General features: G+C 45.9%; 3 protein-coding genes across 5 annotated transcripts; 1 reads left to right on the top strand and 2 right to left on the bottom strand.

Moving 5' to 3' along the window:
* The first annotated feature begins 325 nt into the window (after positions 1-325).
* LOC123062283 (pentatricopeptide repeat-containing protein At1g69290) lies at positions 326-4,738 on the top strand. 3 transcript variants are annotated; one of them, XM_044485736.1, is made up of 3 exons: positions 326-2,769; positions 3,858-4,005; positions 4,074-4,416. In XM_044485736.1, the coding sequence occupies exon 1, from the start codon at positions 443-445 to the stop codon at positions 2,477-2,479; it is 2,037 nt and encodes a 678-aa protein (XP_044341671.1). In that variant the 5' UTR covers positions 326-442; the 3' UTR covers positions 2,480-2,769; positions 3,858-4,005; positions 4,074-4,416. The 3 variants fall into 3 exon arrangements, with proteins under 3 accessions (XP_044341671.1, XP_044341672.1, XP_044341670.1); XM_044485737.1 differs by lacking the exon at positions 3,858-4,005 and having other exon boundaries at positions 4,400-4,738; XM_044485735.1 differs by having other exon boundaries at positions 3,858-4,416.
* Positions 4,738-9,911, bottom strand: LOC123062281 (homeobox-leucine zipper protein TF1). Its single transcript, XM_044485734.1, has 12 exons — positions 9,715-9,911; positions 8,447-8,586; positions 8,249-8,366; positions 7,824-8,009; positions 7,126-7,467; positions 6,944-7,045; positions 6,578-6,772; positions 6,315-6,480; positions 5,962-6,221; positions 5,766-5,867; positions 5,247-5,662; positions 4,738-5,161 (listed from the first exon to the last, which is right to left on the bottom strand). Exons 1-11 carry the CDS (start codon positions 9,748-9,750, stop codon positions 5,258-5,260), a joined length of 2,052 nt encoding a protein of 683 aa, XP_044341669.1. The 5' UTR covers positions 9,751-9,911; the 3' UTR covers positions 4,738-5,161; positions 5,247-5,257.
* A 2,354-nt stretch (positions 9,912-12,265) lies between these two features.
* Positions 12,266-13,749, bottom strand: LOC123058673 (early nodulin-like protein 1). The gene is made up of 2 exons (XM_044481379.1): positions 13,481-13,749; positions 12,266-12,831 (listed from the first exon to the last, which is right to left on the bottom strand). Exons 1-2 carry the CDS (start codon positions 13,662-13,664, stop codon positions 12,401-12,403), a joined length of 615 nt encoding a protein of 204 aa, XP_044337314.1. The 5' UTR covers positions 13,665-13,749; the 3' UTR covers positions 12,266-12,400.
* Between the last annotated feature and the right edge of the window lie 228 nt (positions 13,750-13,977).

Below are 13,977 nucleotides of genomic sequence, written 5' to 3'. Positions count from 1 at the left end.
GAACTTAGCCGATTTCTGTAGTCGGAGCAGCATGGGGAGGCGGCGACTCGACGAGGCTCGGGGCAGTCAGAGCAGTGTAAGGAGGCAACGACTCGACGGGAGCTTGGGAGGAGCACGAGAGACGACTTCTCTCAAGAATCCAGATTCTGTAATATAGTCGTTGTTGCGATGAGAGAAATTGTAACAATGAGCCATTTGCAAAATGATGATAATGGGGCACGTGGCGTACAGGGATGGCGACAGACACGGGGCTGAGATCCGCAGGCGATCTATATGGTTTTTCAAAAACAAATTGTCAGACTGATGTCCAACGCTTGTTGCAAAACTGACTCCAAAAGAGTTTTTTCATGTAAAAATCCCACGGCAATCCGCTGCAAGGCTGCAACTTCGCTGGCTTCCTTGGCAAACGCTCGAACACCTCTACGGCAAATCCTCTCCGCCGATGCGCGCCCTCCTCTCCGTCCGCCTCCGGCGCCTGCTCTCTCTGCCCCTAAGAGCGAGGCCCTCCTCCTCCTCCTCCTCCTCCTCCTCCTCTTCCTCCTCCGGCGGAACCCACGAGATCCCCACCCTCTATTCCTTCCTCCAGCCTAACATCTTCGCGCCGCGCCCCAGGCCCCAACCCCCGCCGCCACAACCACATCCCTCACCGGACCCCGCGCCCAAAGCCCTGCCCGTCGCGGACGCCGTCGCGCTCGAGGAAAGCCTGCTCGCCGCCGTCGCCGAGGGCCGCTCGGATGACGCGTGGCTCGCGTTCAAGTCCCTGGCGGCGGCCTCCCTCTCGCCGTCGCCTCCCGCCGCGGCGGCCCTCGTATCCCACCTCGTCGCGGACAACCACCGCCTTGGCCTCAAGCGCGCCTTTGCCGCCGCCGTCTTCCTGCTGGAGAAGAGCCCCCATGCCTCCCCCCTCCTGGAGGCCGCGCTCGGGGCTCTCTTCTCCTCCCTCGCCGCGTCGGGCTCCGCCGCCCCGGCGCTGGCCCTCGCGCGTGCTCTCCTCGGCTGCGGGCGCCGCCTGCCGGCTTTCTCCGCCTGGGGCCTTCCGCTGATAGACCTCACCCGCGCTGACACAGCCTCCTTTGCGGCCTTCTTGAAGGTGTTTGAAGAAGCCTGCAAGCTCATGGCGGAGGAGAAGTCTCCGGCTGTGGTAGCGGTCATGCGGCCTGATCTCGCGGCCTGCAATGCTGTTCTTGATGGATGCTGCCGCAGGCTCGGCTCAGTCGCAGATGCTGAGAAGGTCTTGGAGATTATGCCAGCTGTTGGGGTGTCGCCAGATGTGGAGAGCTTTGGACATCTTGCATTCTTGTATGCGTGGAGAGCTGTTCCAAGCCGGGTCGATGAGCTCGATAAGTTGCTGGAAGCTCTGGGCTTCAGCAAGAAAGGGTTTTTCAAGAATTTAGTGAGTGGGTATTTGAAGTCTTGCAGCTTTGAGTCAGTTTCCTCAATCATACTTCGTGCGGTGGAGGAGAGAAGAGTTGGGGATGGCAATCCATTTGATGATGAGTGCTACACTGAGGTCGCACAATGCTTTGTTGATAATGGAAGGATCAGGGAACTGGCTCAGTTGATCTTCCAAGCACAAGAGATTGAGTTGACACATCAATTGCCAGTAGTTGATGATTCTGTTGGGTTTGGGATTGTCAATGCTTGTGTCGGACTTGGTCTATTGAACAAGGCTCATAACATACTTGACGAAATGACTGCCCAAGGAGCCTCTGTGGGGCTAGCTATATACTCCCCAATCTTGAAAGCATATTGCAAGGAGCAGAAGACTGCAGAGGCTGCACAGCTCGTGGCGGAGATTAGCGCAGCAGGGCTACAGCTTGATGCTGGCAGTTATGATGCTCTTATTGATGCTTCCATGACAGCCCATGATTTCCAGTCTGCGTTTGCACTTTTCAAAGATATGAGGGAGGCGAGGCTACCAGATCTTAGGACAAGCTATCTTACTATAATGACAGGCTTGACGGAGAACAACCGGCCTGAGCTCATGGCATCATTCTTGGATGCAGTGGTTGATGACCCGAGAATAGAGATTGCTACACATGATTGGAACTCTATAATACATGCCTTTTGCAAGGTTGGGAGGTTAGAGGATGCTCGAAGAACATACCGAAGGATGCTATTCCTGTTATATGAACCAAACAATCAGACATACCTCTCACTTATCAATGGGTATCTCTCAGCAGAGAAGTACTTTAATGTGCTCATACTATGGACAGAAGTGAGGAGGAAGGGGGCTGATTTTAACCACGAGTTGATTGATGCCTTTCTGCATGCTTTGGTCAAGGGTGGATTTTTTGATATGGCAATGCAGGTGATTGAGAAGGCACAAGAGTTGAAAATATTTGTAGATAAGTGGAGGCACAAACAAGCCTTCATGGAAACCCACAAGAAGCTAAAAGTGGCGAAGCTGAGAAAACGCAACTTTAGGAAAATGGAAGCTCTGATCGCATTCAAGAACTGGGCGGGTCTTAACTCATAACATTTTAACCTATCATGCGATTCCTCGCTGAATTTGTGGCAGTTCAAAGTGGCGAAGCTGAGAAAGTGCAACTTTAGGAAAATGGAAGCTCTGATCATGTTAAAGAACTGAGCTGGTCTTATTTCATAAGATTGCAACCTATCATGTGATTCCTCACTGAATTTGATCACACATGCTTGTGTGAGATGACATTCCAAATAATTTTGAAGCTGTAGCAAGCAGCAAACCTTCAGAGATGAACAAGTGTAGGCGATATGCCAATATGTGATCATTGATATGTTTGCAACAAGGTTAGGAAGCTGGTGCATTTTTGTCCTCCTATTTTGTTTCTAGGTATAGATATTTTACTTTACTGGCTAACTTGACTTTGTACTACTTCGTTAACTAGCCTGTTAACCTCCAAATCCCATGTAAAATTCTTAAGTTAGTGAATAACAAGTTTCTCCTGAAATGCTTCTCATTGAATGCATTTACTGCTGCGGTTATAAAACTATGATATTTTCTGAAAAGTTTATGTTCGTTCGGTCCGTTAAGCTACCCTTGTAATGTTTTCACTCCTGCTTACTGTTACATGGAAGCGAGCTTTGTTATTTCAAGTCTGTTATTGAGCCCCTGCCTAAAGTAGTTATATAAAGTATGGACTGTAGTGCAATTGAGAACTGGGGTCTCCCTTAGTGCGGAAAACGGGAAAAGTGAAGGCAGGAATAACTACCTGAAATCAGAATTGGTTAAACATCCTGATATTAAAATGCTGATTATTCAAACTTGAAGTTGCCAGAGTTGACAAAACACCACAATATTAAGAACTGGGGTCTCCCTTAGTGCGGAAAACGGGAAAAGTGAAGGCAGGAATAACTACCTGAAATCAGAATTGGTTAAACATCCTGATATTAAAATGCTGATTATTCAAACTTGAAGTTGCCAGAGTTGACAAAACACCACAATATTAAAATTTGAGTTTATTCTAAAACTGAAATGTGAAGCATATACGGGTCACCAGTAGAACTTGTGAGATTGGGATTTCTCTATAGTACATCTAGCAGGGGAGCTGTATGCCAACTTTGTGTAGTTAAAGGTTCTCAAAACCCTAAAACAGTATCGTGCAATGCCAAATCAACAGGAAAAGTGGGGTTTAAAAACAGCACCCATCAAATAAAAGGCAAATTAGGTTATAAAATGGCATCCATTTGAACTGTTATACTCGAAAGAAGGGGCACTCTCCACTATGCCACGTTGAAGTTGTGCTAAGCAAACATTTTGTAGGATTACCTACTGCACTGTTCTGTACTGTTCTGATATTGAATAATTAATATCCCCTTAATTGTATGCTTGAGGTCATCGCAATTTCTATTGCTTTGCTAATGTTGGATCTTTTAAGGGTAATGTTGACTTGGAGCAGTTTCACACGGAAGACACCTATAGTACCAGGCACAATTGTAGAAAAGAAGGAACACAGTGCACATAACATAAACGGGTGTTCAAGTTATTGATAAATCTTCACCTTGGAAGATAACCCTTCCTGACAAGTGAGTGCAATGAGCTTATAAATTTCTGTTATTAACACCTAATGTTTAACTTTTGCTTTGTCAAGTAGGACCCAAATCCAAAAATTTACAGAAGAGCTAAAGAGTAAATGTAAGTAAGCACTGTACAGCCATTTGCTAAATCAGTTGCGAAACAACGCTTCATGCACACAAAAGAACATGATCAACTGCTCCGTGAATGTCAATGAGTTTCCATTATATTCTTAATTGATTAATCCATCTTTCTCTCTCTCAAGCTACCATGTCAAATCTTTCATCCATGATCTTTATATATGGATTTGTGAATCTTGTGACAAGGCCAGAACCTATATATACATAAATATGGATGTATATATATTGCCTGAAAAATCACTTGCTATCCTTTGGGGAGCTGCAGATGTACGAGACTTTGAAGAATACAGAAATGCTGGCAGCTTTATTGGTGGAGTACAAGCAAATATTATGCGATACACTTGGTGCCCGCCTTAAAATAGACGGTGACTTGCTTCAGCCCTCCAAGTTATTGAACTGGTGGTATATTCTATCTGATATGCATGCAATGGTAGTAACAATGTGCTATTGTGCAGAGTTTTCTTTTATGTTGCTATATGAAAACCTAAGCCTTAGTCTGTAGTAACCGAAAGAGAACCATTATGCTGGATCTGTATCATGTTCTTTTGAAAATCCAACACATTCACTGAACTGATGTTTTAACATGTCAATAAGAATTTCATGAACATATTATTAAAACAAGTTTTTATAACAACAACAACAAGAACAACAACAGCAACAACAACAACAACAACAGGTCTAGTTGTTGAACCATTATTACAACACAAGTTTTTAATATAAGCTGAAAGTTGCAGAGAGTAAAGAAAACCTGACCATACATAGGCCAGGGTCTTTTCTCGATAAAGACAAGTCTAGTTCTTAAACCATTATTACAGGTTCTTTTATTGTAAATAGAAAGTCGCAAGTAGTAAAGTAAATATAACAATATACTCCCTCGGTTCCATAGTAAGTGTCGTGGTTTTAGTTCAAATTTCAACTAAAACCATGACACTTATTATGAAACGGAGGGGGTATATTGCAGTAACGCCAGGAGATCGAAATGCAGTTTGACAGACTTGCACCAGCATCGCTTCTCCCCTTTCCGCCCCTGTGCAAATAACAGGCCGTCATCACCAAATTACCGGGAACTAGATAGGTGAGGACTAGTGGAATTTAACAGGAAGCAGAATTACCTGGGTACATTCTAGATGAAATTGTTGGGGGGCTGCCTCCTATAGAAGATGGGGTGGCTGCTGGTCAGAGTCTTCTTGATGGTAGCAATGTTTTCTGTCATCAGACCGACGGCCGTGGACGCGGACCTAGGATACAGGCCGGTGCCACGAGCGAGCTTGAGCATAATCTGGAACCCCACGGTCACAAGAGTTGCTCCACCCTCGCCGAGGCCAAGGGCAGTGTCCTCGACGGGGAGGAGGTAGAAGCCGGTGGGGTAGAGGGACACCTTGTTGCTCTCCGCCGTGTCGCTGGGGCTCATGATCTCATTCATCAGTTGGATGTTGACTGGGCAGTAGACCATGAACGCGCCTGACACATCGTAGCTGCTGTTCTGGAGGATCATGATGTTGTCCCTGTTCTCCCCGGTGGGCGGATCCTTCATACGTATGTATACTCGAGTTAGTCGAGTGAGATATGCAAGATTACTGGAGGAGAAAGTGGCGATTCTTGGAGGAGCTGAAATTGGATGTGTTGGGTACCTTGAGATGCAGTATGGAGACAACATCATCAATTCCTCCTCCTACGCCTTTGCATACAGCGACTTCCTCCCTCACCGAATTACCGTTCACCAGCACATCCCACTGTGTGAGTAAAACATAGCATTAGTACACTACATACATGGCTAGCCGCTGAGAGAGGAGAACTGCACATGCCAAACATAACATGAGTGCATACCTTTGGGCGCAACAGGTTGTTCTTGAGCAGATCAAACGTCACCCTGTGCGGCACTGGCAGATGGAACGACGCGCACACGGACACGATGGCGGTGTTGCTGTCATCGTTGTTCCTCCTGTACGAGATCCTGATGTCGTCTTCCGTGCCAGCGCCACGCAGGATGGTCCATCCGCCCCCAGGGACGGCGGCAATGCCGCTGGCGTAGCCCGCGAGCAGGCCGTCCGCTATCTTCATGAGGGTCTTCCTCCCATTTGTGTTGCCTGAAACAAACCAATAGAAAACTTGTTTGTTTCTCAGGACATGTTCAGTTACAGAGTTTCAGGACTGAATATTTGCAGGTTCTAGCTAATCACCGTTCGAGGCGCTTTTGCTGACAACGAAGAGATCTCTCATGCGTGCGCTTTGTCGCACGATGCTCGACACCCAGCGCCTAGCTCCGAACATCAGTCCGCTCAAGCTTGGGCGGTAGAGCTCGTGAAGACCAGTATCATTCACTTGGACATGCTCTATGACAGTGACCTGCCAAGAAGGTTTCGGAGCGAATCAAACACTGGGTAAGGTGCCGATATCATACTGGTAGAAATTCATTTTACCACTCAAGTCTTCTTTACCATACCTGGCTGGCGTCGGAATTCAGGCTCCGAACTAGCACTCCTGATGGCATTTTGTGGCATTTGACGGTGCCGTCACCGTTGTCCAAAGACACATCAACGATGATCACTGTCCCATTTTGCATATCCCTGCAGCACCTCACGAATGTGCATTTCCTAGATGGCACCAGTGGTGATGGGAACACCGTCTCGACGGTCACCTATTGTTTTCAAGCAAACAGAAAGAAGGCAAACAAACTGTGAGTAACGAGGCAAACTGATTTCTCCTCAGGATATGCTTGTTTTTGTCAGTAATATAATTTTGTATTTTCTTTGGATACTCATGCCAAACATCTCTTGGCTAAAACATAGAGAAATGAAAGCATACATACCAGATGCATAGCCCCATTGTAGCCTGCACTGGTAGGCCACTTGTAAATCTTGGTGGTATTTGCACTGGTCAGAAGTCCAGGACAGAAAGATGTGTAGCACTCCTGCAGTCATTCAACAATGGGATCAAATTGTGTGCGTGACTTGGAAATATCATCAGTGACAAGATTTATAGGCAACTTACAGAATCCATGATGTAGTCCACAATCTGCTTGGCGTCCATCATGACCATGTCATCAGCACGAGTAGCCTCGGTCATGAATCCTAGTATCACATTTGCACTGCTTCTTGCGCCAAATGTTTGAGCATAAGCCATCTTGTTCAGCACGTCAAAGGAACCACCAGGGACAGGCATCCACAGAGGTCCGCCGGCTTCGGCCAGAACGACAAACTCGTGCATTGCACTTTGAGCGAGTTCAGCAATCGCATCCATGTCATTCTCTCTTCCAGTGATATTCTCCATGGATGGGTCAAGTTGAAAAGGACGGCTTGAACTTGGATGCGCTTCAGCACGCAGCTGTGAGAGCTGCCAAACGAAGAACACAAGATCAGTGTACATCGAGGTGCAATCATCTCGAAAGAGGACGGAAAATTAACTAGAGATGCAATCTTTGTAAGACTAGATTCCACCAAAGTTACTCCCTCCGTTCCGAATTACTTGTCACAGGTATGGATGTATCTAGATGTATTTTAGTTCTAGATACATCCATTTCTGCGACCGAGTAATTTGGAACGGAGGGAGTACTTCAAATATAGGTACGTCTAGCAGGCATTGCTTTTAAGATACTAAAACTGGAACAAAATCTGCCGAATATTTCGAAGTTTAGAGAGAGTTGAGCTGATTGAAAATGCTAGAAGGGCTTGTTTATAGGTTTTATTTACCTGTTGCTTCAGTTGCTCGTTTTCCTGCCTTAGCCTCTGCACCTCCCCAGAGGGACTCAGTCCTGGTAAAGCAACGCAGGAGGGGCAAAATGAAGTCTTGGCTGCGGATGCAAGCCTCTTGTTCTCCTCCCTCAGCATCTCATTCTGCGCTTTCATCCTGTAGGTCTCTTCTTTTCCAGTCACATGCTGCAATTTGTGCCATGGAACAACTAGTTAGAACGATCACCACCATAAGCCTTCTGCATGTCAGGTCCTACCGTGCTACATGCAGTAAGTCTGTAGCTAATGATGTGAAGACATGACAATGTTTGCGTTCAAAAAAAAAGAAGACATGACAACGTACAGTAGCAATAGTAGTTGATAGATGCATATATTGACCAACTGTGTCACTGAGATTTCACAAATTGAAGTGTTTTAGAACAGACCTTCATATGTGTCCTCTTGTTCTGAAACCAAAACTTGACTTGCTGCATCGTGAGACCTGTCGACTCGCTCATCCCCATCCTTTGATTCTCGTCAGGGTGCGCGCATATGCCGAAAAACCTGTTCATTCAAGAGAGGAAAATGAAAAAAAGAGGGATGCGATAAATTCATTAAACTAAATTTTTTGGTGGGAACCATACCCTTCAAGCACTTGGGTTTGCTGGGGGGTGAGCCTCTGCAGGCGCCTCTTGGGCTGTGACCCCTCGGCGCCATCTTGTCCATCGGAGTTGCCTTGTGATATGTCCAAGTCATTGTCGCGTGCTGGACGGTCCTGTTGCGGCTGTGGCATGCCGCATTCAAAATGGCAAAAAATTACGCTCCGTTGTAAATATTAAACAGCTTGGAAAAAGTAAATTTGGAAGATGCCAATTAGTATTTCTTGGGGATTTTGTCCGATGTGGGGCCTCATCATGCTTTGAATTGCCTCGGAATTTTCAGGTGGCACAGCACCATGAAATATGCTCTACAGTACCGCCAATCTTAACAGAGCAAGTGGGTCCAAGCTCCGGACATACGTGTATGCAAACATGTCTTTATGTTTGAAAACATCTGCAACGCATGCATAGTGCATCTAGACTCTAGTATCTATCCTTGCATAAAGGCAAAAACAAAAGAATGAAGTAGACTTTGGCTCGTAGGGAGCATGGTGAACGAAGCAAGGAAAACTCAAGCAAAGCACGATACTGGACAGACAAATTTCCCAATTTTTTCGAGGATGAATATTATTGATTTGTTATTTCTTCAGTACTACAAAATATGAGCAAACAATTGCAAAGGATGCAGACAAGATACGCCGTTATGTTTGGATGTAATTTTTATGTACCGCCTTTTCCATTCCGTGCATGTAGATCACCAGATCTGTAAAGTGTCTCCCAAGGAAAAGCTTTTGATTAAGAACTTGTTAGAACAACAAATGGGCTACAATAACCTCGATGACTGGATCTAGGAATTTACATAATTAGTGAATTGGTTACATGAACGATTCTCGGAAAAAAGTACATGAACATGAAGAACCTGGATTAGAATGCGAATGCATGTCAAAACAGATGATGGTTATTTGCTGTAACGAGCAGGATTGCACCCCCTCGCAAAAAAAAACCAAAAAAAAACCCGAGCAGGTTGCACCTCTAGCCAGGAAAACTTCATTCATATTATGTAGATCTATGGAAAACATGTCCTAGTTGATGTAAAATACAATAACAGATAATCCGAGGTAGCACTTCTGCGAAACTAGATGGAGGATTTGCAAGATATATTTCAACATCTCCTGAGAAATTCAAGCCCTTATCTACTCATGTTTCGTTAGATAATTTTTCTAAGAGCAAGACATGTTACAACTCTTTGGAGTAGCAAGAAAGCATGCAAGAAAACTTCCAACTAGTATCAGAGATGAGGGAAACAATTATACCGCCTTTCTCCTACGCCCACCATGATTGCCAGTCATCTTGGGCTCGAAAGATCAGACGCCCTCGCCAAGTTGATCTATCGACCAAATCAGAATCTATCCACACCCTATAAATTTCTCTAGTGTCTACTTCACTCGAATGTAGAGCACTGATGTGTTGTTTCCCCTTGTCTTTGCCACCTATATATAGCCATCCATATGGGCCTTACCCCTGGCCTGCACACTTTTTTTTTTGCTCCAGTAGCTATTAACGCCTGTAAAAAAGAGTAGCTAATACAATGCTCCTGAATAAAGCGAATATATGGAAATCTTTTGGTTTAATTTTTGTACAATAAATTAGTGTGCTTATAATTGCACAGCCTTGCATGAGATATAATATGAGGAAAACAATTAATTGTTTCCAAATATACCCCTACCTCATTAAAATACAGGGTGGGGGAGTGGGCAGGGAGCAAAAAGGATGAAAATAGCCTAGGTGGTTACTATCTCTGGGTTTATTAGTCCCCATCATATTTTGGGTCAAAGTTTGACCGCGTATTTGACTAGCAAAATGTTAATACATGTCACAAAAAAATTATAGTGTTGGATTCATATTTGAATGTAGTTTTCAATGATATATTTTTTCTACGTATAACTTATATTTTATTAGTTAAAATCATGGTTAAAATATGACCCAAACAAAAGGACTAGTAAACCAGGACATATATTGCACATTAAAGGCACACAAGGCGGTGTATATTCTATTATTTCATGAACATCCATTTGACCTTCAACACATAAATTTGTGAATGGTGAGATGCAATGGTTAACAAAAGCAGACTTTGTAGTCAATAAAAGTAAACTAATGTAGACACACTTATTGAAGATAACAATTAGGGAATGATTAGCTAGCCCCACTTCACCCTTAGGATAACATCCATATTTGCAATAGAAGATGGTTTACATAAATCACTTTCCACTATCCTAAACTTCTAGCTTGTGTTTACACTCACGCCTGAGTAGGAAATTTGTGTGCACATGACATGCGAGGTTATAGAAGGAGATTATATGTTCAATCAAAATACCCAAATTGATCAAGCAAAGGAAAAAAAAGGTGATATGCACGTTATATTGATAATGACACCACATATTTATGTACTTATAACCCGTTGATAATAGAAATTTTGGTTGTGGCTTGCTATGGTACACGAATAAACTTGCATCGATAAATCTATATTTATTGATGATACCATAGTCCTACTTTGTTAAATTTTTTTAATTTAAATTAGCATGGCTATGATATGATAGAGTTGCGCCCGGCCACCATAGCACAATGATATTAGTAAGTTGTTGGGGTTGGCCCAGTGTGGGTGCGCCGACGCGCGAGGGCGGTGGGGAGGGGGGATTTGGATGGGGCTAATGTGGGCTACAGAGGGACCGGGAAGAGGGGTGGGGGAGGCCGAGGGGTGAGATCAGTGTGGGGCTTGGACTGGAGGATTCGAACGATGCTAATGTGGGCCGCATGGGGTAGGCAGGAAGGGGGAGCGGAGGCCGAGGGGTGATTCGAAGGGAGGTCAGTGTGGGGCTTGGGATGGGGCATTCGGACTGGGCTAATGTGGGCCGCAGGGGGTGGGGCGGGAAGGGGGAGTGGAGGCCGATGGGTGATTCAGAGGGAGGTCAGTGTGGGGCTTGGGATGGGGCATTCATAAGGGGCTAATGTGGGCCGCAAGGGTGGGGGCCGAATGGAGGAGCGGAGGCCGATGGGTGATTTGGAGGGAGGTCAGTGTGGGGCTTGGGATGGCGGATTTGGACAGGGCTAATGTGGGCCACATGGGAGGGGTGGGAAGGGGGAGCGGAGGCCGAGGGGTGAGTCGGAGGGATGCCATTGTGTGTCTTGCGATGGAGGACTCAGAAGATGCTAATGTGGGGTGCAGAGGAGGGGCCCGGGAGGCCGGGGAAGGGAGGGAGAGTAGGAAGGGCCGACGGGCTAACAAAGGTGCATATGATTTTTTTTTTGCATTTGGGCTAGTCGCTGAGAATATACTATGCAAAGAGCCGTACTAATTGGGCTACAATTTAAGGAAGACACAATATTTATATCAATCATGCAATGTCAAATATAGTATCTCCGCCAGACATACTACAATGGCTTTTATTTAGTGTATGGCTTTGAGCGGAAAAGTGCCACCTATTTGGGCTATGCTGTAAAACTAAGCGTGTTGCTTTTCATAATTTTATATTAAACCATACTATATATTTACTTATATAAATTTGTCGTGAACAAAAAGAAATACTTGTACAAACACAGCCGGCATGTGTCATATATATATATATATATATATATATATATATATATATATATATATATATATATATATATATATATATATATATATAACATGCTTAAATGTGGACCGATAAGCCGCAGTGTTCTCTAGGGTTAGTTGCGCAATTTAAAGTTTTGCGGTATTGTATACACTTGTTATATCACAATGATCATTAATATTTTCAATAAACATAATCATCTTTGTATTTCATCACTTTGTCAATGGTAAAAAGAAAAACAGTACCAGCATTTACATATTATAGATCAATTGCAATGGTTCAGCCACACTGTTTACATGAAATGTTGATACAACATAGTATTAAGAGCAAGCTTAATCAAACCAATGGTACATAATTTGGACAGTAAAAGCAAAGCCGTGATTATTCAAACAAGCGAGTAGAGCATGGTCCCGATGATGAGCGCGGCCGTGCCGGCAATGCCTGCCGCCTTGCCGGCCGCGGCGTTCTGCTGGTCGGGGTTCCCCGTGGGCGAGATGTTCATGCCGAAGGGAGGCGGCGGGGACGGCGGCGAGAACTGGCCGCCGTTGTCGCCAGCCGGCGAGGGGGCTAGCGCGCCCGCGTGCGTGGAGGTGCCGTTGGTGGCGGCGCGGGGGCCCATGACGACGACGACCAGCTTCTCGCCGCGGTTGCAGTTGTCCTTGTTGCCGCTGATGAAGTAGAAAGGCCCGGAGACGGTGAAGGTGAAGACGGTGTTGCCGTCGGAGAAGGTGTCCACCGGCGAGCCGGTGTCGCAGGCGTCGTACGCCTTCTTGTCGACGATGAGCACCGAGTCGCTGCCGGGCTGGTACGTGAAGGCTGCATGCATGCACAGACGCGGTTAAAATTCGACTAGCTTTATTACTGCACAGTTGAAAGTGGAGAGTAATTAATTAATGCCATGTTGTTACGGCTTCATTAGTTAGTGCCAATCAAGTGGCAGGGCTGGTAATATTGACAAAGTCGGGTGTCTAGTTTGGTCATTTCCGGCGTGCCCGATGCGGACAAAAGAGGCTGCGGCCGGGGAGGCGCCTTCCCCGGTCTACCTTGCCAGTGCGTTCGAGATAGGGAGGCCGTCGTCACTTCTATCTTGAAGCCGTAGAGATAGCCGTTACAGGTTGAACAAGAGATATACAAAAACTTTAAGTAACGACGGCGCCGAAAGCAAACACGTTTGTGCAGATACATGCTGATTAATGCTTAATGCAGATATATATCTTGCCAGTGAGTTGCATCCGACGCCGAAATATATATGCTGATTAATGCACAGCCTGTGTGCAGGTATTGAGATATATCACCAAATATACGCGTGTGGACGGATACCCATGCATTAGTGCAGTGTGCTGTCGATCGGTGCTATGAGTAATGCGCGGTATCCGGGCGAGAGGCGGAGCCCCCCTCCACGGATATGCACGCATTAGTCGATGAGATTAGATTAGGAGTGGTAATAGTATATGTGTACACTTGCCTATTGCGTCGCCGACGCGGAAGCGGGTGTGCTCGGCCCACGTGTTGTAGGAGGCCGCGTTGCCGTTGCCCGGCACGCGCCACTGGCCCGTGCCCCCGGCCTTGAACACGAACGCGGACGCGGCGGGCATGCACACGGCCATGGCCAGCGCCAGGCACGCCAAAACCTGCTGCACCCGTGCCATCGCGCGGCGGGAAACTCGAATTTTGTTGTTGGTGTGGGTTTGCTCGTGATTGACGAATGATCAATGCTGTTGTTGTTTGGGCTCGATCGATCGAGATGGTTATATATAATGCGTGCGTGCAGAGTGATTGAGTGATTGTGATCGAGCGAATGTTCTTTTCGTGCGCCTTAGAATGACGCAGGCTGTTCTTTTCGTGAAAGCTAGGGGACGTGACCGCCGGGAGAGGCATATTTCCGCTGGACGTCCATGATGTGAACGAACTTGAGCTGGCTTTTCGGTTCCCACCTTCTTTTTCTGCTGCCATGAGAGCTTT

The sequence above is a fragment of the Triticum aestivum genome, chromosome 3A, assembly GCF_018294505.1.
Source record: "Triticum aestivum cultivar Chinese Spring chromosome 3A, IWGSC CS RefSeq v2.1, whole genome shotgun sequence".
In the NCBI taxonomy this organism is placed as follows: domain Eukaryota; kingdom Viridiplantae; phylum Streptophyta; class Magnoliopsida; order Poales; family Poaceae; genus Triticum; species Triticum aestivum.
This window is presented reverse-complemented; position numbering and strand designations above follow the sequence as displayed.